This window comes from Eubalaena glacialis, chromosome 7, assembly GCF_028564815.1.
Source record: "Eubalaena glacialis isolate mEubGla1 chromosome 7, mEubGla1.1.hap2.+ XY, whole genome shotgun sequence".
Classification (NCBI taxonomy): Eukaryota; Metazoa; Chordata; class Mammalia; order Artiodactyla; family Balaenidae; genus Eubalaena; species Eubalaena glacialis.
Window position 1 is genome coordinate 62,916,467 of NC_083722.1, and position 25,900 is coordinate 62,942,366.

Sequence of the window (25,900 nt, forward strand, 5' to 3'; positions counted from 1 at the left end):
GGTTCCTTGTGGGTTTTGTGTTTTGGGAATACCTTTTCAATGTGTACAGTTTTATGCTATTCTGAAGCAAATACATTACAAATGCATATCCTAAATGGCACTGCAGCTTGGGAGAAATGCAGAAAAACGTGGATGGAAGATATAAAAATGAACTAGAGGGCCGAGGGAGAGAAAACACTTTCTTATTTAACTTTTAATTTTTCTTTTTCAATGACACTGAGCTGGCATATAAGGTGTTCCTCTGGCGTGGATGCATATCAGCTAGATATTGGCTGGGATTTATTTCCAGAATCCCTGTTTTTCTAGATTGTCAGCAGTTCAAGTAATTATAGAATGTGACTTGGAAATATTAAGTTTTGCATGGAGAGAAAATAGTTTCACCTGAAGTTCAAAATATTTAAGTCACGACAGCAGACTATGAGGATTATACATACACGTGTGTGTACCACACTCACTTCTAGTATTTTCTCTGATATCTTCAGATATAATATATCCATCCTTTCATGATGGCAAAAACTTATCTCAGACTTCTCAGCTAAGTGGTATAATCTCTTATAAGAACATTACCTAATGTTTGTTCAATTGCACTGGGTACTTTACTGCTTATTTAATGTATATCATTTCATTTAATATTAAAAACATATAAGTCATTAGAGGTTCATTTTACAGAAGAAGAATATTAAGCACAAACTCAAGTTCAGTTCTGGACTTACAGAGAAGCAATGCTCAGTGTGGCTGTGATCTAAACCAGTGTGTCTAATGCTGAGAACAATTTTCTTAAATAATCTAACTCTCTTTAAAGCAAAAACATCCAAAACATCTTGGGCAAAATCCTCAAGATCTCTGGGATTGGTTGGGATTTTCAACTCTTAAGTCTTTTGTTGTCTGATAAGGAACAATGATTGAGGGAGAAGACCTTTTTGAAGATTAACTCAGTGGTATCAATAAATAACAGAGACTTCCTACAAAATGATAGTTCTTGCCAGATTTTCTGTATTTATCACTGCTACAAGATGTGATATTTGGGGAAAAAAAGATGCAATATTTGGTAGGGGGTGATAACCATCCAGTGGAAACTTCCTATACTCCATTTCGATCTGTGTTTTCAAGAATGAAAAAGCTACACTTACGGATAATGTCGGTACAGGAGATAAACGTATCCATTGTGTTAATACAAAATTACTGCTCCAAGCAATTCAGTTGTCCAAATGCATGTTTTCATGTCATAGCCACAGGAGCATGGGGTTAAGGATGTAGTAGTCCTGAGAGAGTAGAAAGTAAGAATCGTGTTCATTTGGGATACATTCCAAAAAGGTGCCTTCTTCTGAGTGAACTGATGCACTTTAGAGACTTAGCAAAGGAAAGTCACCTTAGCCTGGCACCACTGCATCCTTGTTGATTCTCAGGGCTAGCCAGGGTGAGAACAGGTGAGTGTATGTCACCTACAGCCATCCAGCACATCTATTGTTGCACGAATTGGACCTGAATAGTTGGGGATGCCTCTCATTAGAATTGACTGCTTTTTGTTGAAATAACGCAGTTTTTGAGCTGAGGCTCACTATGTGGTGTTTTTTTTTTTCAGCTTTTGTTGGGCTCTCTTTCCCCCATTTATTGCTAGAAATATGTTTCACTCTCTAGCACTTTTAAATTTGTTCTGTTGACATTCTTTGTTAACTGTCAGATTAGGTGGTGACACCAAATGAGCCCCTTGGAAATCTGGGGCAGAGGTACTGGGGTCTGTGCAATTTGGTAGTGCAAGTGATATTTAGAATGTATTTACTCTCTATCATGTTACTTTTCTGACAAGTATTGAGGATTGAGGCTAAAAGATGAACAGTGCTTTTTAAAAAATATTTAAATGCTACAAATATATGGGTCTGTTTTCTTTATGAGAAGCTTTATTCTTCTCTTTGTTTCTCTTTCTGATCTTCACTTTTTCTCTTTTGCTTGTTTTTCTACGTGTTCAGCCCAAAGCAGCTCATTGTTCTCTTATTAGATAATTTTTACCCGCCCCCCCCCCCCCCATTTTCTCCTTCTTAGAGAAAAGATGTATGCTCAGGGTGTATCAATGGGAGACCAGAAACCATCTACTTTCACTAGTATTTTCCAAAGGGCCAAGATCAGTCATAGGCAGAGAAAATCCCACGTGTATCTGAATGTCTTTGCATATGTCAGAGTAAGCATTTAACTAGTTCCAGATAATTTTCATGTTAAAATGTTGTCATCTCTTGAATATTTTTTTCTTTTGTCTTTCACATCCACCCACTGTCATTGCCTCCAATCCCCTACTCTAAGAGTGCAAAGCAAGGAAAGGAAATGGCAGATCTACTGCGGAAAGAGGATACAGGCCCCTGCAACCATGAAACAAGAATAGTGGCTCAAAGGCAGAGGTTGGGGGTGACACCTTAAGAGTCTAGTGCTCAAGAGCACAAGGTCCCGATTCCTGAGAAGTGTGGACATGGGTATTGGCCTGGAGTGATGAGCGGCCTGTAGTGACTGTGGTGGTTTGCTTGTTTGTTGCAGAAAGGATGATTCACTGAGCTGGCTATTTGGTAAATCACAAGAACCATGAAACTTGTTCTGGTGCTAAACAAAGCCTCTCTCTAAGTGAAGCAGTTGAGCCCAGTTGACTTTGCTAAGAATCCCTGAGGTGATGGATGATGACTGCCCTATGAAAAGGACTGGGGGACTGCCCCCTTCTCAGGGGGCAGACCAGAGAGGAGTGGCCAGCAGCACAGCCGGGTCAGTGGACATCTGTTCTGCTTAAGTTTCCTGAAGGGACTCAGGTTGAAGATGGGAGTCATCAGTTCTTGACCCTTAAGCACTCACTCCCTGCAGGTGATGAAGTGCATGTATAGCAGAACAAACCAAAAAAACCCATACTTTTCCTCGCACATCTGTTGTATTTCTTTTCCTTTGTCTGGGAATGTGAGTGGCACCAGGCATAAACTGAGCAGCATCCTGATACGATGCTTGCATACTAATCCTCTGAAGAGGACTAAGCATCACTTTCTTCAAGTGCCTCTTGAAAATCTGTGAGCGGTTGGTAGGCATCCTGTCATTTCTAAACAGGACAAATTTACTCTGCACTTTTTATAGGAATAGCATTGAAAAATCATCTGACTTAAAGCCAAAGGTCAGAAACCTAACTAAGAATCACATTACTCTCAGGAAAACCCTGGGATTTTATTTACTGAACAGACAGCCTAGTTCTTTAAACAATGGTCCAGCTCAAAGTTAAGACATTTATTTACTAACATTGGTCAAACTCTGCATCATGTCTCTCAAAATATATTTTATCATGTTATTATTCTCAAATACCTCAGAGAACATGTGTCTGTAGATAGACAGACATACATTGTGAGGAGAGAAAATAAGTGTGCTGTGTTCCTTTCACAACTTGAAATTATTTATGGGCCTTTGAGTGTTGAACATATAATTTACTGTTTAATTTTGGAAATGAAACATGCACGTACCTTCTATAATGTTAATATAACTTTTTTAAAAAAGAGCTTTCCCATGCAGTAATAATACTTTCCAAATATCTGTGTATCTATCTATCTATCTGTCTAGCTCACAACATTCTAGGTAGATAAAGCTAGACTGTTTTACAGAAGAGAAAACTGAGGTTCCTCTCTTGATCTTACCTGGTCATTTCACAGAAGATCAAGACTGAAATCCACGGCTCCTGCCACTCAGCCATGACTGAGGTTTACATGGTGTGTAAGTGCAAGCCTGTGTGTATAAATGTGTAAAGACATTATCTGTATTATACAGTTTGGGACAGTTTAGAGGGAAGTTCACTATACATATAAATACTACATATAGTCTTTTCCTATATGTAGAGTAGTTTGGAGGGAGCCAGATTACGGTGACTTGGTTCCTTCCATCAGCACCTTGGCCTCCTCTAGGGAGCAGAATTAGGCCCCGTTTCTGCAGACTCCCTTTGTTGCTTCTAGGTCCACCTTTAGTAGGAGCAGTCACGTTAGCACTCTCCCTGGGGGAAGTTGTAGGGCATACTTGAAGGCCAGAGCCTGGTTGTGAACAATGAATCTTCTTGGTATATTTCCTGTGTCTTATTAATCTTAAGATTTCTAGAAAACAAATGTATGGACACCAGGGGGGGAAAGTGGCGGGGGAGGGTGGTGGGGGGGGGATGAATTGGGAGATTGGGACTGACATGTACACACTAATATGTATAAAATAGATAACTAATAGGAACCTGCTGTATAAAAAAATAAATAAAATTCAAAAATTCAAAAAATAAAAATGGTCAATAGAATGAACTGAAATTTCAACAAAGAACATGTACAAATGACCAAAAAAAAAAAAAAGATTTCTGCTAGTGGAGAGGCCGTGAGTGTATCACCATGACTTCAGGAAAGATGGAATTGGGGCATGGAGTAGAAAGAGAAGTTGTAGTCTGTTGGTTGAAGATGTTTGGTTTCCAAACTTAAATGCTAGAATGCTGAATTTGTAAAGCGTAGTCTCATTTAAAAGAGAATAAAATGGTATAAAATGACAAGGTGGAAGTGGAAATCGTGAAATATGTAAAGAACATAGGACTTTCTTTTTTAAATACGAGATATCAGTTGTCAGTATCGTAATTGAACATTTCCACGTGTTAAGGGAACAGGGCCACTTAGACTTCTATAATATGTTTGACTATTAAAATATCTTTGACGAATGTCTTTCACATCAAAATATTTCACCCTGTTGTGCACAGCAACCTTTCATGCATATTGATGACCATCTTTCCATTATTCAATATGAAATTCAAAGACGTCCCTTTGTGCTCCTCCGCATTTAGCAGAATTGAATTCTTCATTTGTGCGTATGTGAGGGGGAGGGATTAAGCGGAACTATTTGGACGAGAAGTAATACATTTGGTTTCAAGAAATGGAAACCAAATGGCAGTGAGAATAAACCACTGAAAATACTTCTAGATCAAAAAGATTTTAAAAAAATAATAAAGCATCCTCATCTTTTTTTAAGGTTCAGGTGAAAGAAATCTAACTAAAATTGGAATCAATTGACTAGAAGATAGAGTTTGATGGTCTTACGCAGTATTTCACTCAGCCATACTGCCTGTCAATTCATGAGCTCTGTCTAATAAGGAACAATGAAGAGTTAGTTCTAACTTTTGAAAGGTTTGACTGGGGATGCCAAGACAGACTGGAAATGCCAGTACTGCTCACCACACATGATCAATGAGTGTCACAGTAGACACCTACTATGAATTGTGGGAAAACACTTTTTTTTTAAACTTAAGAAGAGGAAACTTTTTTTTTTTTAATCAAGAAGAAACATTAGGAACTTCCCTGGTGGCGCAGTGGTTAAGAACCCACCTGCCAATGCAGGGAACACAGGTTCGATCCCTGGTCCGGGAAGATCCCACACGCCATGGAGCAACTAAGCCCGTGCGCCACGACTACTGAGCCTGTGCTCTAGAGCCCGTGAGCCACAACTACTGAGCCCACGTGCCACAACTACTGAAGCCTGCACACCTAGAGCCTGTGCTCCGCAACAAGAGAAGCCACCACAGTGAGGAGCCCATGCACCACAAGGAAGAGTAGTCCCTGCTTGCCACAACTAGAGAAAGCTTGTACACAGCAATGAAGACCCAACGCAGCCAAAAATAAATAAATAAAATAAAATAAATAAATTTTGAAAAAAAAGAAACATTAAATTTGTTTTCTCTGCTTTTTGATAATGATAAAGAGACAGCTAAAAATAATAACTCATGGACTGAAATGTTCCAGGAAAAAAAAATGTAGCCATGTATAATGCATGGCCATGAGATACATAGTAAACTCTAGTTATCATTAATTTAATAGATACATTGACCTTTTGCTGCCTTGAGGAGTTTTTCTTAGAGTTAACATCCTCATCTTGATACATTAAAATTAATTCATTACCATTTTAAATAAAGGTCCATGATATATTACTTTAGTTCCATTCATTTTATGGCTAAGAAATGATATTGCTATAATGTTAAATTAGTGGTAAAAAGGATTTTTAAAAGCTCTAATATAATGGTGCATTACCAGTAATTTTTAGTGTAATCACATATACTACTTCAGTAATAAACTATAGTCTGCATGAGTTTAAACCGAAAATTACTCCTTCCCTCTAGGTAATTCTCTGTAAAATCAACCTGGAAAAATCTTATTAGGTTTATTTTATTCCTTTTATGCAAACTTCAAATGGTTACTTTCTAACCTTTCAAAATATTTTTGGAAAATCAAGAAGGGATTAGTAATTTGGACTTTTAGTTTCTAATGTTTGAAAACAAATTTAAACAAAATGCTTGAAAAGCAGTCGTGCAAGATGCAGTTTGCATAATTTATATCAGAGTAACAAATATTGTTGTTCTAAATAATATTTACATTATTGATTCAAACAAACTCCTTTGACTACTCTTGCTTATGTGATGAATGTAATTTTTCTGCTATAAAAAAAAAAAATCAGCACTATGAAGAAACACAAATGAAGTTTCAAAAATAATGGTTGAATAGCTCTCTCTTAACTATAATGACATTTTAACTGAGAAGTTCCCAAACTAGAAAAGCTAAAATTCCCATTTCCACCTCTTTTCCCAAGATATCCTCAAATGTGAAAAGCTTTTCTTTAATAACACAATTGACTTGAAGCCAAACATAAATCTGATTTTTAAAGATGTTCCTAATGGTCTAAATTTTTTTTTAAGATTTATTTTTTATTTATTTATTTATTTTACTTTATTTCTGGCTGCATCGGGTCTTAGTTGTGGCACGCGGGATCTGCATTGAGGCATGCGGGATCTTTCGTTGCGGCACGAGGGCCTCTCCCTAGTTGTGGCGTGTGGGTTTTCTCTCTCTAGTTGTGGCACGCAGGCTCCAGGGTACGTGGGCTCTGTAGTTGTGGCACGCAGGTTCCAGAGCGTGTGGGCTCTGTAGTTTGTGGCACGTGGGCTCTAGTTGAGCCGCGGGAGCTCAGTAGTTGTGGCGCGCGGGTTTAGTTGCCCCACGGCATGTTGGATCTTAGTTCCCTGACCAGATATCAAACCTGCGTCCCCTGTATTGTAAGGTGGATTCTTTACCACTGGACCACCAGGGAAGTCCCTCTAAATTTGAATTTATGCTCCTACTAACCAAACTCTGTCCTGTTCTGTTTTATAATTTAAATATTTGTGACTGTATATCTTACTCAGTGATTGTTTGATCTGTCCCTGAATTACTGTGATTTATATACAGCTGTGCTAAATTTTCATTCATTCATACATTGAGTCATTTATTCATCCAACCAAATGCCTCCCATATGCCAGGCACGGTTCTAGGCACTAAGGATTCAGTTTTTAAAAAGCAAGGTCCCTACCCACATGGAACTTGCATTCCATCTCTGGTTACTATGCTGAAATCTCACTCTAAATGATTTTCTGCCTAAAGAAGAATTCAGTCTGAAGCAACTTCACCTTATGCTTATGAATCCAAAAGTTCACATTCTTAGACCATTTCATTTCTAAATGAACATTTACAGATGATTAGCAACAAATACAAGAAATATATCTGTATATTTAGCAGTCAGCAAATCATTTCATTGACTAGAGTTTATCAGGTTTACAGAGCTTGGGGCTATTAGAAGAGGCTTAATTAGCATTGATACTATCAGCGTTTGTACTTAAGTTAATATCCTAATTTTACATGCTACATAAAAAACAATACAACAACATCTAAGTGGTTGAAAATGTTGGGAAGCTTTAAAAAAGCTTTTTTTAAAAAAAAATTTGGATATCACTGTATTGTACACCTGTAACTTATATAATATTGTGCATTAACTATACATCAATTAAGAAGAAAGGAAAGAAAACAATATAACAACATCTAAATGGTTGAAAATGTTGGGAAGCTTTAAAAAAGCTCCTAAAAAAAAAAAAGAAGAAAAGAAAAGAGAAAAGCTCCTGGAGAATTGTTCTCGTTTACAGTGACCTGTAGCTATTCACGCTAGTATTGTCAGACTTTATAGTGTAGTAAGTAATTGAAGTGACCTGTGACTGTGCTCCACCAAAATATATTTAATTCCTCTACTGTAAATGACCTCTTCATGATAAAGTGCAAATTTACTCTGTTCTGATTTTAAAATGTCGCATTCGCACTTCCAAATTGCTATATTTTATTACATCTTAATTTTGGTGGAAAATGTTTACATTGATATTAAAGATGATATGATGCAGATTTTTTGTTCTTTATCCTGAGGTGTGAGGCCCTCCAGCCCACTGAGTACAACAGAAGCGGAGAGAGACTGAGTCACTTCTCTGCAAGGATGTGAATAGGCTGTTTGATGCCTGTGGCTTAGTGGGTGAATCTATAAACTGGAGTCAAAAGATTTAGCGAGGGATGGTTTCTTTATCTGTAAAAGAGGCAAAAAATATTTGCTTTTCCTACATCAAAGTTTTTTTGCAAGGATTGAGTAAGATAATGATATCACTTTGCAGAAATTATATACAATTCTAGAAGCTATAACTGGTATTATTTCAGTTTTCTGGTTTTGTCTGCTCCCCAATTATTATTATACTTTATGTATGTGTGTTTAAGGAAACAATGCTTCTCATCAAGATTTGAATTATACAGTTAAACTGCTCCTTTGTTTTCAAAGTGCTGTTTGCTCATTTTGGAGCTAATGATGAGATTCCCTTAATTACTGGTCACCTTAATTGCTGGTCATATTAAACAATAGATGCTGTGACATGGCTTCCCAATGACTGGATACATACTGAACCCAGGGGACTTCAGAGTAATACATCAGACATGAGAGACACTTTAATGACAGCCGTAAATTACAACTGCTTCTAAACTGGGGAATGAACATTTTAGCACTTCCTCTGGGATGAACCCAAGCCCAAGTCATTCATTGAGTTCTTTGGTGTGCAGTGATGCTGGTGGGAAATTAACAGGGAAGTGGAGCCCTTTCCTGTAATAATACAAAATGATTAAGAGGACCTTAAAAAAATCAATTGACTAATCAATAGTGTATAACTGCTTGGAGCATTTTCCCCATGCTAATCAGACATTAAGTTGTTTAAACTAAATATCTCCAGTTTCCCCTGTTACTGAACTGATTTACAAGACATGGTCAAGGATGTCAGAGTCTACTGGAGCCAGATTCCAGAGCATTTGTCATTAAAGAAAGATGGAAGTAATTCATAGATGGCTCTCTCTCACTACAGATTCAGAAGGCTCTTGAAAGGGAAGATATAATAGGAAGATATAATAGAAAGTGTTCTCCTAGTTTCCAGACATTGGTGAATTAATGTGGTAATCCCAAATTCTTAAGCATGTATAGTTGTTTGAGAATATGGGCGGGTACTTGATTGAATTCAGGAGTGATGGAGGTCAAAATAACTATAGAAAGCATCTATACACTATATATTTTCAGGCCTTTAAAATTTTTTTTAACTTCAGCCATGGTGAACAGCATGCAGTAAACAAGACTCCGAATTCCAAACAACCAAAGGTATTCAAACAACACCTGTGAAGTGACACATTATTACCTACCTGTATATTGCCAGCAATTCTAGTATCAAAACCACGTGTACACTTTTTTTTAAAGTTGAATGCCACTGTGCGGGGGGGGGGGGGGGGGAAACACTAAGAAATAACTTTAAACAGGGGGAAAAACTTTTTTTATTGATATGTTTTACTTTGCTGGCAGACCAGAGCAAAGGTTTTGTGAACATTTAAAAGATGAAAAAGGTGAAGAATCCCAGAAGCGGTTTATCTTGAAGCGCGATAACTCTAGTATTGATAAAGAAGACACTCAGGTTGGTTCTCAAGTTTGAGAGTGGCTGACATTGTTGTTTTTGAAGGTGGGCTGCCTGATGTTCTTGTCATTCTGTTGTCCCCGCTCCCCCTCCCAAACCTCCCCTGCCTCTGAAACGACTGTCCCCCCCTAAACCTCCTGCCCCCCTCCCCCCTGCCTCCCTCTTTGGCATTCAATGGGTAGCAAAACACCACATCCTGGTTGCTTCAGCGATGGCTCTGTGTTGGGCTGCATGGGTGGTGCTTGACGCAGGCTCTGCTGCATGTCTTGGGGGGTTGGGATGCCGCAGGCTCCGAGCTGATGGGAAGAGCTTTGTCAGTTGCATTTCCAGGTGTCTGTGTAACTCTGGCAGTCGTTCCCCTCCCTACAGCTTTATCCTTCCGTTGTGCACACATTGAGCTGGATTGTCAATACGGACCGCTGATCAACTGATGTAGCTGTAAACAACAAACCTTGTTATGGTGAGGCCAGGTGGATTTTGCAAACTCTCCTAAAATAAGTCTTCACAACAAAGAATTGAGTTCAGGTTTCGGTCCCCCACCCCTTCCCCTTCCCATGTTTTATCGTCCATGTCAGTTGTCTGCTTGTTTTGCACGAACTGGAGCAGAACTTCCTCCTTACGTATTTTTTGCTTGTGACAAAACATTACATTGTTCTAGAGTAGCCTTACTCGTGGGACCTCGACAAGGCTAGAGAGACTTTTCTATGGATGGAGGGGGTGGGATCCAGGGTGATGAAGAAGAAAACTAAGTAAATGGCAAAAGAAAACAAAATTTTAATGATGAGAGGAACAGTAGAAAGTCATATAAATGTCATTACAGTTACCCTTTATGTCTCTGACAATCAAATAGATTTTTTTTTTGGCAATGACTTTGCTTTAGAATGCTGAAAGGTAAGACAATCTGCGTCTCACTCAAGTTATTATTTTAATTACCCACAGTGTGAGTCACCATGAGCCAGTGTGTGCATCTCTGACGCACTTTTTTTTTTTAAAAAAAAACCCGTTCGTCATTTGTATCTCGTTTCCTGCCACCACCATCAAACCACACCATGGCTCGAGTTGACTCTGGAACATGTGCCCGTGTCCTGTACTTAGTGGGTGTTTGTTTGTTGAATGGATGGATGGACGTGGTTAGTGCAGGGCGTTTGGGGAGGAACGGCAGGAATAAGATGGGAGGGCAGTAGAGACACAGGAAGTGGCTCAGAGGGAAGAACAGCAGTCCTCATGCTGGGTTCTTTGAATTGTTAGATTTCTTGACATCGACCTTAATCAGCAGACAAGCTTTTTGAATTTAGTTCCTCTTTTTATCCCAGACACAATTCACAGAATAAGTCATTGAGTGAATAAAAATACAAGTTAGGATGTAGAGAAATAGCACCCACATCGTCCATTCTGCCTGTTCCCTTCTTTACCGCCTTGCTCTGTTTCTCCGGTCCCCAAGTTTTCAAAGCCATTTCTTCTCTTAGCCACCTTGAACTAACCACTTCCTCTTTTCTCACCACCATTCTGCCTCCTTTTGGGGAGTCCAAATCACACAGGTTTGCTAAGGAGACAGAGCCCATGACTCATGACCCATCACGTAGCCCACAAACTGAATACCTGAGGCACATTCAGGAGCTTACATACCAGAAACTCCCATGCTACTTGCATCCAGCAAGGGAGCAAGCAGGAGTAGCAGGCATCCCCTGCCATTGCACGGCACACACACCACACACGTACCCTACCACGGCTTCCTTAGGGACCAGAGGGAGTAGGATTTTTCACGCCCCATTTGCTTAAGTGAACATTTATTATTCTCAGCTGACAGTTTTTCTTAACTGCAGATTTCCAACAGCTCAACTTGGATAACCCTCCTGATTTCTTTTTTCTGTTCAGCAAAACAGAATGCATCCATTTAGAGATGACAGACGAAGTAAATCAATTGAAGAGAGAGAAGAGGAATATCAGAGAGTGAGGGAGAGAATATTTGCACACGATGTGAGTAGTTGTTTTCATTGCCTCTCGAGTGCGGTCCTTCCGTCAGCAGCAAGGCAGCCTCGTTCCCCAGACAGGGAGCTGGCAGGGACGAGGGAAGCTGGAGGCAGGGAACAAACCGAAGGGCAGCAAACTAGAGGTGTTTCTGGAAGAGGACCTGCTTCAGGGAAGTGATGGAGGAGGGGCCGAGGGTTTGCATGTGTTCTCTAGGGTATGACCTGTGGGGAAATAGAGATACCATTTTGGTCAATGAAATAGACCATAAGTACAGAGAGAGATTGCCAGATTTGCAGAAATCCCTTCACGTTCATATTAGCCAGCAGATACCACACGGTTGTCTTTTTAAGACCAACGTTGTACAGAGGAAAGAATTACAGGAAAAGAAAGAAGAGTCGTAGATCTTACACACACACACACACAGAATTTTCTGCAATCTTAGCAAGTATGGATGTTTTATTATATCAAAGTTAAATAGTGATATTCATCCCCCCCACCCCATTTTCAGATCGAATTAGTTCTGTGAACAATTTTCAAGGGTATAGTCAGAAAACAATTTCTATTGTTCAAATCCCAAAGGAGATGTGGTTGGGTTTTTTTTTTTTTATCCTTTTCCTCATTGTGGCCAAAATTAAATGCAATTAAATTAAATACAAATTAAAAGGTTTTTAAAAACTGGATTTAAATGCAATGAAATGAAAAGGACAAGCTATTGCCATAGGTTTTCCCTTCCATGAACTCATCTGGCACCCTCCTAAAATGCTGTGGGCTCCTCCCTCCGCAGAGGTACAGCCGTGAGCACCTTCGTGTAGACTCTCTGCTGCCAACACCTCTGGCGTTACTAAGTCAGGTGGAGGGTCTGACCTCCTCTGTAATTTGCTCCTGGAGGTTCTTACAAAGCCAGCCTAGCATGGAGGGGGATTGCTCTCCCTAGAGGTGTTAAGCCCAAGCCAGTCTCCCTGATCTCTAGATCCTCTCTGCCTTTCTTAAAACACAATTTTGAGTTGAGTAATCTGGCCCAGAGCTTGGGAATTAGAGGAGTGTGAGAGAAGGAGATGGAGGTAGCCATAGTTGGCTGATGTCCAGGTACAATTCTAGAAGATTCTAGAAAATTCTTTTATCATGGTCAGAATTATTGAGGGTGCAAAGGACAGCAAGACACATGGTAGACCTTTCCTTATGTTTGCTGGATACAGGAATGCAGTAATGAGAGGATCTTTTCTAGTCATGATACTATAATGATGCCAACTGTGGACTGGAGGTAGAATGTTCCTGTCTGATGACCTTGAAGAAGAGAAATATTTCTGAAGGCTAGCTTATTTTCTATTTTCTCTCTCTCTTTCTCTCTCTCTCTTATACACACACACACACACACGCACACACACACATATTTTCCCTCTTAGTCTGGTTCTGGCAAGTCATGTAGTTTATGAATGAGTTATTACGTTGATAAACAAATACTTATCACCCACATAATATACAAACAACATTATGCTTTTTTTTTTCTTGCCAAAGCTGTGCCACATTGCCAGACACTCAAGAGCCAGGTGACAGTAAGTAACGTCACTGATGCATGCCTATGATGGGGGTGACACTTGCCCTGCTGTACTTCATTTGTGTATTCTCGTGTCCATAGGGAGGTCGTCGAAGGGAGAAGGGGTCAGCGTGACTTCCTTTACACACTGCATTTCCTCACATCCATCTTAAGGAGATTATTCGTAAGGGACCTGGGTTCCAGGCTAAAGATTGAAGGCAAGGATTCCTGTTTAAAGCCTCTACGGCCACATGCTGTATTAACTTTTTTTAACAAGTAAAAGCAGGCTTAAATGTGAGAAAGCTTAAATGCAAAGCTATTGTCATAGCCTTTTTATTCCATGAAATCATTCCTCAGCCTTCTCTACAATGCTGTGGCTGCTTCTCCTTATGGGAGTGGAGGCGTGAGCTCCTTTGATAGGCTCTCACACCTGGTGGCCAGCACTTCTGGCTTTACTGATTCAGGTGGGAAACTGCCTGTTTCTGACACTGCTTTTCACTTGATCTCCTATGGCAGTGGTTTTTTAGTCGGCATGCTGTACCCAGAGTGTACTCATAAAGCACTTCAGAGATCAAATAAAATCCCTGATATTGCCTGCAAAATACTATGTTCATGAGCATATGTGCATTTTTCTAAGGATAAGATCTCTAGCGTTTATCATATTCTTATAAGTTTTCATGATGCTTAAATGAGCCACTAAGAGCCACTTTCCTAGAGGGAAAACAAAATGTCTTTCTCCCTAGTCTGATAGCTCTTGTAGAGACAATGCAGTCATACCACTGGTGTTCTCTGTTTTAGCTATTAATATCCCCAAATTTAGCAGCTTAAAAAACAAACAAACAGAAATCTGCTTCTCTCACAGTTTCCATGGGTCAGAAATCTGGGAGTGGCTTAGCTGAGTGATTCTGACTCAAAGCCTTTCATGAGGTTACAGTCAAGCTGTCAGCTGGGGCTGTACTCATCTGAAAGCTTGGTGAAGTGGTTTTCTGCTTCCAAATTCACTCAAGTATCACCAGGCCTTAGTTCTTTGCTGGCTGTAAGCTGGAGATCTCAGTTCCCACATAGTGATGTGGGCTTCTCCATAGACTGACAGGTGTCTTCAGAATGGCAACTAGCTTCCCCCAGAGCAAGTGATCTGAGAGGGAAAGAAAGAATCCCAGTTGGAAGCCACGGTCATTTATAACCTGATCCTGGAAGTGACCTACCTTCCCTTCTGCTGTATTCTGTTGACACACAGACCAGCCCTGGTGCATGTGGGAGGTGCTACACAAGGCAGGGGTCACTGGGCACCACCCTGTATTAACAGGATAACACAAACTCAAGGACATAACAGCAATATGAACTTTCTCGAATATATATAGTAACATAAAGACAGGACCCTTTAGGGAACCTTCACCTATGCAATTCCAGATTTCCAAATGATCATTACTGCTGCCCAAATTGTCGAGGTTCACAAGATAATAATTAAAGTATATTAACTCAATTGTAAAACAAATGCAAAGAATCCAGCATAAGGAAATTAAGTTACAGGCATCTAATCTTTTTTTTTAGCTGGTCTTTAATTTAGCATCTTCATAATTTAAAAACAGAGGTAATATAACCAGCTTCCTTTGCCAATTATTTTAAGTAGTGGAGTAGTTCAAACAGGTTCAAATATCGATATACTTAAGTAGGATTTTTTTTTCTACTTGAAGTTACAATAGAGATTTATAGAAAAATACTTCCTGGTATTTACGCTTGAGCAAAATCCAGATTTGTTTTAAAATTAGAAGGGTTCTTGAATATTTTACAAATGTATCTTGGTTTCTAAGGGGGTGTGTGTGTGTGTGCTCATGCCTGCTTTTGTACATAGGTGCACAATCAATATATGCAGATCACTTCGGGGTTGTCGAGAAAAAATTTTTCAAATATAGTTTGAGAATTTTGGTATCTTGAAATAAGACCAATTTATCTATTATTTGAGAACTAAAATGTTGTTATTTAGAGCACACAACAATTTAGTTCTCAAATAATAAATAAATGTACTTTTGTAGTCAGAAATACTTGAAATATAGCTCTTGTTTCCTTTGGCAAGAATTTCAACTTGTTTTATGATTAATCCTATGCGGTGTTGTTCCTTTTAGGAAGGTTAAGCTGATAAAGCAATATATTTGAGAGAGACCTGTTTTGCCTGTAGGGTGACTTCTGAAGGGTATTTATGTATAAATAGGGATTCAGGGAGGACCTCATCTTTGGTCTCCTTTGCATGTGGTGGGATTCTTCAGGGAGAGCTGATGATGAGGATGTGATGCACCACCTGGCTTGGGGGTGGCACGTGGAAGAGAATTCTGTAAGCCATTGGCAAAAACGTTTTTCTCCTTTAAAAAAAAAACCCTTTATTTACATCTGAGAATGCATATACCTGACAGCTCTGAATGCTGGGCTTAATTACTGTGACAGTTTTATCTTTCTCTGCTATTAAAATTTGAAAGTTATTAATGCTACTTTATACACACACACACACACACACACACACACACACATATTTTCATCAGTTACTGAATCATAGCCCATAACTGTCTCTTGTCTTATTTATGAAAATGTGGTAGATGGATGATGACATGATTTTTTAGGACCTTTCCTCAAAAATCAGGCAGATGCTCTGGGGGGAGGTTTTGGGGAACATCATCTTTGACTTGCAAGTGACTTATTTTTTAATTCAAAGAGTTTTGGGCTGCTTCACTTTCCCCCAAATGCTATTAGATTAATGAGTCTGAAGAGGTCAGCATGTCTTTGATCAACTCCTTCAAAGAAGTAATTGAGTCTCAGTTATTCAGTACCAGCCAGAACATCCTGAATGTAATTGACCTCTTTTCAACCTCAACAGATGAGAAATAACAAAGTATTAAATTCATCGTGGATATCTGACACAATCTCACTTTTTTCACATACCGGGACTTGGCTCAAACTTGACTCAAACCAGTAGGGAAACCAAACTAAAGGAAGTAAAGACAATGGGATATTTAGCTTACTTTAAAGAGATCCTCATAGGAATAATGTCAAGGGCACATCATCTGTATTTGTTTCCTTTTATAAAATTAAATGTCAAATTTTTTTTGTTTTTTATTTTTTTTTAAGATTTAATTCTTTTTATTTATTTATTTATTTATGGCTGTGTTGTGTCTTCGTTTCTGTGCGAGGGCTTTCTCTAGTTATGGCAAGCGGGGGCCACTCTTCATCACGGTGCGCGGGCCTCTCACTATCGCGGCCTCTCTTGTTGCGGAGCACAGCCTCCAGACGCACAGGCTCAGTAATTGTGGCTCACAGGCCCAGTTGCTCCGTGGCATGTGGGATCTTCCCAGACCAGGGCTCGAACCCGTGTGCCCTGCCTTGGCAGGCAGATTCTCAACCACTGCGCCACCAGGGAAGCCCAAATGTCAAATTTTTTAAAAAGATATTTTTCTGAAAAGCTTTTTTCTTAATTGGCTGTTTTTGCCTTTTGTTTAATAAAATTTTTGCACACTTGATCTTCGGGATGCATGTTAAATGCACAGAGGTTAAAACAGAAATGGTTCTAGAGATGCCCCCATTAAAATGCTCAGACCACTGAGAGAAACATTTACGCCCAATCTAGCCCTTTGGCTTAGTGGAAGGAAATGATTTCTCCAGTAAAATGTAGAAAGAAACCAATATCCTGCTGGCATCTCTGAGCGGTGGTTACATTAGCAGCATTTTTAATTCAAAAATTCGATATTGAAAGGTCATTATTATGTCTTTAGTTTTATTTTATCTTAAAATCGACCTATTAAGTCTTTATTTATCCCTTTAGCCAGGTGACTTATTCATCATTTAGAAAATCCACATGTATAATATGGTATCTATATTTACATTTACAAACTTAGTACTTTGAACATGGTTTTATATTAGTTCCTAAACACTCGTATTTTAGGCCTGTTGCACCATATTTTGTTTAGACTTCTCTTTCTCTGTTTGTTAAAATTTAATTTGATCTACCTTTCCCGAGCACGTAATGATAATGGAATTTTATCTTCCCTAAGTTGTGTATTAAACCCAAGATAGCAGAGAAATGCGTGCTAGGGAATGCAAGCTAAGAAGAAAGTCACTGGGTTTTTTGTGTGAAAAACTAAGATATATTAGATGGAGCTTGATATTCTTTCCCAATTAACTTCATTTTGTTCTCACTTGTTTTCTGAGCACCCTGCTGCCCCCGCCAACTCCCCGCCAAGATTGTTTGATAGCATCTCTTCAGTTTGAGAGTCTTGCAGGTCATCTGTTTATGTTGTGAGAGTTTATCATTGCCAGGTCATAATTTCAGGATTGTGGCTTTACAGCTCTCCCATCCTCAGGTGGATCGTGCCAAGTTTGCACGCTCTGCCTTGATGTGAACTTGTCCTTTTGGCTCCTGATGGCGGCTGCATCTCGGCAGCCCTAGAGGAAACCACTAGCTCAGGACCTGATGCTCATAGGTTTCTCCAGCAGTTTCATTCACAACATCTCTCTTCTGACCTTGGCGCTACACGGGCTAAATCTATTTGAAACCTGGAGACTCCGTGATGGAAAAGAGCTGCATGAGAATGGTTTATACTTCTAACTCTAACCATTTTTTTTCCTTTTTTTTATTTCCATTTTTTCTGAAAATGGTACATATTTTTCTTAATTCTTTTCCTCTTGGAGGGGAAAAGTAGTTTGAAAAGCAGGCAAGGATTTGGGCTCCGTCAGCATATCCAGAACATCTGATACAATGCTTTTTTTTATTTTTCAGTCAGTTTGCTCCCAGGAAAGCCTTTTTGTGGAAAACAGGTAAAATGAAATTTGCTTTTTCATGTCTTTAGAGGAACAAAGTCTGTCATGTGTCTTGTTTTTCACAGATATACATATGCCATATATAAGTGTGTGCTTGAATATATGTATAAGTAAATACATATATCTATGTGTACACACGTATATATGCACACATATATGTTATTTAGCATGTCTAAAAGCTATTTAACTTGGGGGAAAAATTCCCTCCGTTACTTCCAAACATAAGTTTCAACAATTTCCTTATTTAAAGTCTCAACTTCTGGTCCTTCCAAAGGTGTAATCCTGTTACCTTCCCCAGGCATTAAAAAGTATAAATGTTGAGACAGGAACTTGCAGTTTCATTGGCTTATTGAATAGGCTGCTAAAAGTACTTGTGTATTTGGTGTTATTGGCCACTTCCTGTGCCCTATCGTTATATGTAGCTACACAGATGATAATTTGAATAGTATTGTTTTATGTTTCTCATTCTAAATAACCTATCAGTCTCATAAAAGGCTGAACTTGGAAAACTTATCTAAACCGATCTAGATTTATCAGTGTACCTGGCTGGGTATTAGTAGAGAAGGTGGTGGTTATGACATGAATGTGTTAAAACATTTATATGAAGTCTTGAGTATAAGAGCAGAAGTTCTCAAATTTAGCATGTACCTTTTAAAAATAGTTCTAAACTGATATAGATATTAAAATGCTCCATTGATTTAATTGCACGTTTTCAAGGCGAATTAAGGAATTCCTCATTAGCTGTACTGATCACATTAAAATGCATCACAATGGGCAACTTGGATTGGAAGTATGGTAGCCATTAAAAGAGTGGTGGTTAATTTCATTTCAGGTGTTGGCTTAATGGGTATCCCTATAAAATCGATTAAAATGGAGGCTATTTGATTAAATTCCAGTACTTAGAGAAAAGTTAAACCGGGCATTCAAGAGGATTGGTTTAAAACATGCCCTCATTCATAGTAGCAGTTAGAAAACTTCAAGTAACTACCCTCAACTGAATAACCTCTTGTAGAAGAAGGGATGAAAGTAGTGAACAGGTCTTTACAAGGCATCCAAAAGCATCCTCAAAAACCCGTACAGTTTTCAACAAGTATTCCTTTTTTACAGTAAATTAAGAATCCGTGAGCTTTAACATCATAGGGATGTTAAAGCAATCCAAAATTCTATATCCAAAATTGAATTTGGATGTTGGAGGCAACATTTGGATGTTGAAGCAATCCAAAATTCTATATCCTTACCCAAAGAATGAAGTGAGCATTTAGAATTCAGTTTAGTAGGACACGTCATTCCCTAGTCTTCTAGCCAATCATTTTCCCTACTTACTCCCTAATCTTAGTCATTTACTTGTGTTTTGTATGCAAAGACTGCTAATGTGTCCCTAATATTCAAATTGGATTATATTCATCAGTACAATAATTGGTCACAAATATGCATTGCATATGTGAAGAAGTATCGATGGCCCCCAAAAGCAAAATTCTGAATAGATCCCTACAAAAATAAATATATTTCTTTGATACCTGCCTTTGGAAGGCATATTTCACTATGCCCAAAAAATAAAGAATAACTAATATTACCCAAAGAAAAAAATCACAACCGATATATTTAATTAATTAAATGTCTATTTTATCTATATCCATTTCTTTGATTCTCCCCGCCTCTTCCATTCCATCTGTTTCTTCTTTCTTTCCTTCTCCCTTATCTAGCATCAGTACTTTATCCTAGAGTAGGGAAAAATCAGGCTGCCATTAATTTATTAGGGCAAAATTCTACATCTTGAAAATAAACTGTAGCATATAGGGTTGATTTGCAAGACAGGTGTGCCATAGTTGAGTACACATTCATTTAACATAGGGCCTTTAGTACCCTTAGATTTTATATCATAAAAATCATGTTTTTCATTTCCAGTAGGCTCTTGGAAGACAGTAACATATGCAGTGAGACCTATAAGAAAAGACAGCTCTTTCGGTTGGTATGGTTTACTTTTTTAAAACTGTGTTTTCAGATGATGTGGTGGAATCAATGTTAAATATAAGTGTATTAGTGTAAAATATCTCTGTTCATGAAATAAAATATGTTAGGTTATCTCTTTGTAAAGCTTGTTACTGAGCTAGTGTTGAAGCCATATGGGGTCCTGTGAGATACAGGACTGGGAAACCAAATGCTCTGTCTACAGTCCTTTAGGGTTCTTCCTCTGATTTTCTGGGTTTTTTTCCTCCAGGACTAACTTTGACAGCACACTGATTTCACATTCCCAAATCAACTTTGGTGAATTACACTGAGTTAAAATTTCTCTTATAGCTTGCAATTGTGTATACGTTCCCAACACTGGAAAACAAATCAATGATAACTCTATTTGAGTAGTTGATTTTTAGCCACTACTATCCATCACAATATTTCAAACAATATTTTTTCAAGCACAGATTTTATTTCTAAAGAAAGATATGGGATTGTTTCCAATTATAATGAACTACTTAAATCAAGATCTGTGTGGGATAAGGAGAATAGATTTTATATATATATAAAATATATATATATAATATGTATAAAGTTTTATAGTAGGCTGGAGAGTGCCATGAAAGCAGAGGTACTATACCCACTCTCTCATTACTTTACTTTTTTAATTAAAAAAATTTTTTATCTCATTACTTTATTAAATGTGTCTCTACCCTCCATTATAGGGCAATGGATACACAGTGCTATATATATTTTATATGTATATGTATATATATATTCAATACCTAATACATATATTTACCTAATATATATATTTTAATATGCTAGTGCTTTTATGAATATTAGGATTCATCTCTGTTGTAGGAAAGGCAAAACAAACAAACCAACAGAACTTCTTGACCACTGAGAAAAAAGGAAATACCCAGAAGTAAATGAATTCTGTGCTTAGAACATATCTTTTTGCTGTAAATCTGAACTTATGATCACATCCTTAGAAAAGTTAGAGCAATTTCTTTTCTTTTTACACTTTGGCAGAAACAAACAAAAAAACCAGGATCTATTTTTTTAACTTCCTTTACTTTTCTAGGTTGAACTATACATCTAATACCTTCCTCTTGTATCATTAGACAATTTATTTTCACACTTGCATTTTTTCCCTTGAAAGCCCAGAGGAGGACTAGAATTTATCTGTGCTCATGCAGTCACACACCATGACCTGGTTTGTTTAGACCAGTATAGATAAAATGTGGGTTCCTCACCCCTAGAGGAATTTAGTTTTACATAGCCCCAAATCTGGTCCCTAGCCAGAGCTACCGTCTACTGAAGTCAACCATCCCAAATACGGATGCTATAACCCACCAAGATCACCAAGCATAGAAACTCAGGAATATGACTTAGCACAAAGCCATCCCCACACTGATAAAAGCAGTTCAAAATGTACATCATACCTAACTTGGTAAAAAAAAAAAAAAAAGTGTCACGTTCAGACATGAAGGACAATAAAAGTTATCAGTTATGTTAATCAGCACAGAAGCAGAACTTAGCGTATGTGCTTTATGACTACTCTGGGGTCAAATTCTAGTTATGTACAAGAGGGCCAACGCCTCTTGATGCCCAGATATTCAGTATCATTGTCTTCCTGGTTTCCAATAGAAGAAGACTAGGACTGGGCTTGTTAGGAAGTATAGGAAGGCACTTGTGGATATGATACCTATGACTCCACACCCAAATAGATATGAAATTCAGTTCTGGACCTTACCTTGCCAGTGTTAAGGTGAATGATTGATAGAGCAGTAAAAGATATGATTTCAGTGTATCAGTATCTAGAGATCATAAATTAAATGCATTATTTTTAATCTCATTAATGCTAACTCTCTAAAGCAACAACTTAAATTCCATTTTTTATAAAATGCACAGATCTTGACTTGAGATGAGGATTTGAGCCAGTAGAGTAGAGGTAGAAGAAGTTAAGGAAATCTTAGGTTGCCTTATTGGCTATGGGATGTGACATGAGCCTAGAGGAACTACCCAGTGTTTTAGAAACACACTAAAATGCACTTAGGAATAGTGGTGGACACCTCCTTTGCAGAGAAAGGCTTAGCCACTCTGGCATTTAGAGGAAGTCTAAATTCCTCCCATGGAGGTGCAGAGTTGATAATTGAAGCAGACTTTAGTGATGATCACCTCCATATGGAGAATTGCCTTCTGATGCATCCTGTATGCTGAGGACCACTCCAAATCTTTTCCTATAATAAATATTCTGCATTATCTACAGGGGAGATTATTGTCACACCCTTGGTACATTCGTGATTGCTAAATAATGATTTAGTCAGGCTTTGTCAAGGGTGGGTCAAATTAATCAGAATTATATGAGAAAAGAATGAAGCTGAATTTGGAGATTTAAAGGGAAACAATCAGGAATAGAGCACCTTGAAAGGGCTGGTTTTTCTCCACCCAGTCTCCTGTAGGCTGTTTGAATTTCACAGGTGTTTAAGAACTAAAGTCACCTGGCGCTTGGTGAGTGTCTGATACTTCCTACTCACAAACTAGTCTTTTTTTTAAATAGTCCTTGTTTCTAAAACCAGCCATCCCCGAGGTATGGAACACAGAGAGAATGTTTGTAAGAAAACATTGAGAGAGGACAGCAAGGCGCTGAGTACTTTTTGTTTTGTGAGTTTTCTGTTGAATTTCCTCCCCTCACTGTACAAAGTCTTTATCACAGACTAGCTGTTTCATTTTTATTATCTCCTGGATCCATTGACCTTCTTAAGTTTTCACAAAATGAAAGAAAACGTTTAGTAAGTAAAGTTGAAGCAAAACCTAAAATTTTCTGTATACCTTCTGTACAATTTGGTGGGTGAGTGTTTCAATCAGATATGTATACTTCTAGCATCTCAACAGCCCATGACTGTCTTTAGAAGAATATTAATAAAACTGCTATTCACCACTGTGATCAAGATTTCTATCACCTTGCACAGTGATATGAAATTAGGGGTTACATCTATTGCCCATGGTTTTTGTCCCCTTTGCTTATTCATAATCCATGAGAATCTTAGAATATTTTGATGATCCATTATTTCCAAACTGCAGAAAAGCCTTTGAAAAAGAGTAACCAAGTCACTCTTTAAGCATTTGGAAACCAATGAAAATGCAAATTTCATCAACTTTCTCTATAAAATACATGCAGTTTTGCACACTGCTTAGAAATACTCTGGAGTCTTCAAAAATGACTTTTGGCTATTGGATCTCTTCCAATAAGTTCAATCTTTTTCTATTTGAATTTTGAATAAATGTGTCATTTCATCTATGGAGCTATTTTGTTGTTCCCATTGATCTCCTTGGAAAGTTTCGTGTCAGTGTAGTGTTTGCACTGTTGTCATTATCACGAATTTTTCTATGTGAAAGGTATTAAAGGGCTCTTTCCTCTGCCCATGAAGGTTAAACTCACTGGGCAAAATTCTCACCAAAGGTTAACAGAGGAATTCCTGTGATTTCTGTGCTGTCTGCCAAAGCCTTAATGAATTCAGATATATATATATATCATAAAGTTAGCAACTAAATTAGTAAATGGCTTCTTTGAAACTGTGTATTTTACCATGGTCCAGTTACTTAATGCTAAAGGGAAAGACGAAACTCTTCTTCGGTGGGAGTTGCTTTTAGGATCCTTTAACATCATAGTTGCTTTCAAACACTGATTCATTGTTGATTTGGGTCAGGAGAATTTACCTTCCTCTCTCCTCTCCACAAGAGAAGTTACCAATTATATCTTATATCCTATTTTTCTTGTTGTTTCCCCTTCACTGGCAGAGGGACCATGTGACATTTCTAGGTTTGGTTTTTCTGTTTGTAGCATGAGTGTTTGTGTGATGTGTTACCTGTCTATACATCAACAAGGTGTCTGTGCGCTGTTTGTGAGGCGACATGTGTCATGGAAAGGGTTGACAAGAAGTGTCTTGTGTAGACGATTCTTACAAGAAAGGTCCCGCTCTTTGTCCGTTCCGCTCTCGGAATCTGATGCTGTCCCTTGCATCTTTCTGATGGCCACGTTCCAGGGGCAACAGAGACAGCTGGGGGAGAACATCTGGAAGTCGGCAGAGCAGCTCGGAGAATGAACTCAAGTGGTCCGACCACCAAAGAGCCTGGAGCAGCACAGATTCTGACAGCTCCAACCGCAATCTCAAGCCTGCCATGACCAAGACGGCGAGTTTTGGGGGCATCACGGTGCTGACCAGGGGTGACAGCACATCCAGTAGCAGGAGTACCGGGAAGCTGTCCAAAGCAGGTAGTTAGTACTGAATGGGTTTATGTCCCGTGATAGTTTCCTCTGATTCCACCCAAGCTGTGCAGTCAGCACTCTCACTGACTTCCCTAAACTAAAGATAATGATGTAAATGATATTAATCACTGGGATAGCAAAAAAGTCAGAAGGTGCAATTGAAATAACAATACTGCCTCTTGCGAGCTGTGTGCCTGGGTCCAATTGTTAACCTCTCTAATCTTCAATTTCCTTATCTATAAAATGTGGGTGGTAATAGAATGTTACTGTAACTCCCCTCAGTAGACTATTGTAAGTTTAAATTTGACCATTTATATAAAATCAGTTACCAAGGCACCTGCACAAGGCAGCCATTTAACCAAGGTTAGCTATTTTTAAAAATTCAATATTATGATTTATTCCTTAAAGATAAGGAATAGGATAAGGAAAGAGAGCCTCAGAAATTTTCAAGTTTCCAAGTAGCTAGGTGCATGCATCTTCTTTTTTCCCGTTTTTTTCTTGTAAGTGAATAGTGATCTTTTGACATAGGTAGTTGAAGTTTGCATTCATACTGGTGCATTCATAGCCTGCATGTGCAGTGAGTGGGAGTCCAGGGCCCCGAGGGGGAATGCTGAATGGGCAACGCCAAGCGGAGGTTAAACACGGGCAGTCCTCCACTGTGAATACTTTCCCAACCAAGCTTCTCACTAATGCTGGGGAGCCTCTTTGTGAAATCTCGGCTCATTATGCTAATGGTTTAACATAATTATGTTGTTGACAAGTGCTTCCTAAGAAATTATCTTGTGTTTTCCTACATAGGCAGAAAATTAATAGCATTTAGTCTCAGCCACTACTTTATGTATATATCCTGCTTCTTGGAAAGATTCAGGTGGGCTCGCACTGCCTTCTGTCATTTTTATTCACCAGTTGGTGAATTCTCGATTTCTTCCTCTAATTAATTGCTCTTATATCCCACTATTGCAGCAACTGAAGTCAAGAAAATCCACTGTGGTACACTTGAGTTCCTGTAAACTAAGAAAGGTTAAAGAGTTTTAAATCTCCTTCAAACGCAGAAACCAAGTACCTTAAATGGTGCACTTAAAAATTCCAGCACACCCAAAGAGCTCTTAAGATTTTTAAATTAATCGTCCTTCTCCACACACCAACCACCAATCATCTCCAAAGCAAAGCTCTTCGGAAACATTTAAAACACTTCAAGAATGCTAAAATGCCATGTTCTTTGAAGAATGATTAGAAATTGTAAGTGCTTCAGACATTTTTTTTTTTTCTTTTCATCTAAGTGTCTCCATTTGAAAGCCTGTCAAGGTACAGGAATGGCAAGAAAAAAAATTAAAGGGGATCAAGATAGGATGTCAAAACAAACTTACAATCTCCCAAGGTGGTTTTATGAAGCAAAGCTGTCAATTTTGCTGTCATGGAGCTTCAGAACCACACAAGTTTCTGGTTTTTTACTTTATTGTTCACAGTGGAATGGCAAACTTTTTTTGACCTTTTAGAAACTAAGTCTGGAGTTGCGACGTTGAAGTTATTCTTCTCCTCCTCTAATTACATAGGTTCTAGCTTC

The 25,900-nt window shown here is 38.5% G+C and overlaps 1 protein-coding gene across 1 annotated transcript in view; it reads left to right on the forward strand.

The window, feature by feature from the left end:
* ARPP21 (cAMP regulated phosphoprotein 21) overlaps window positions 1-25,900 on the forward strand; it is a 154,829-nt gene that overhangs the window by 57,464 nt on the left and 71,465 nt on the right. The window contains exons 10-13 of the mRNA XM_061195242.1: window positions 9,691-9,799; window positions 18,067-18,104; window positions 20,013-20,072; window positions 24,113-24,342. Coding sequence (XP_061051225.1) covers window positions 9,691-9,799; window positions 18,067-18,104; window positions 20,013-20,072; window positions 24,113-24,342 — 437 coding nt within the window. The remainder of the gene's footprint in view (window positions 1-9,690; window positions 9,800-18,066; window positions 18,105-20,012; window positions 20,073-24,112; window positions 24,343-25,900) is intronic.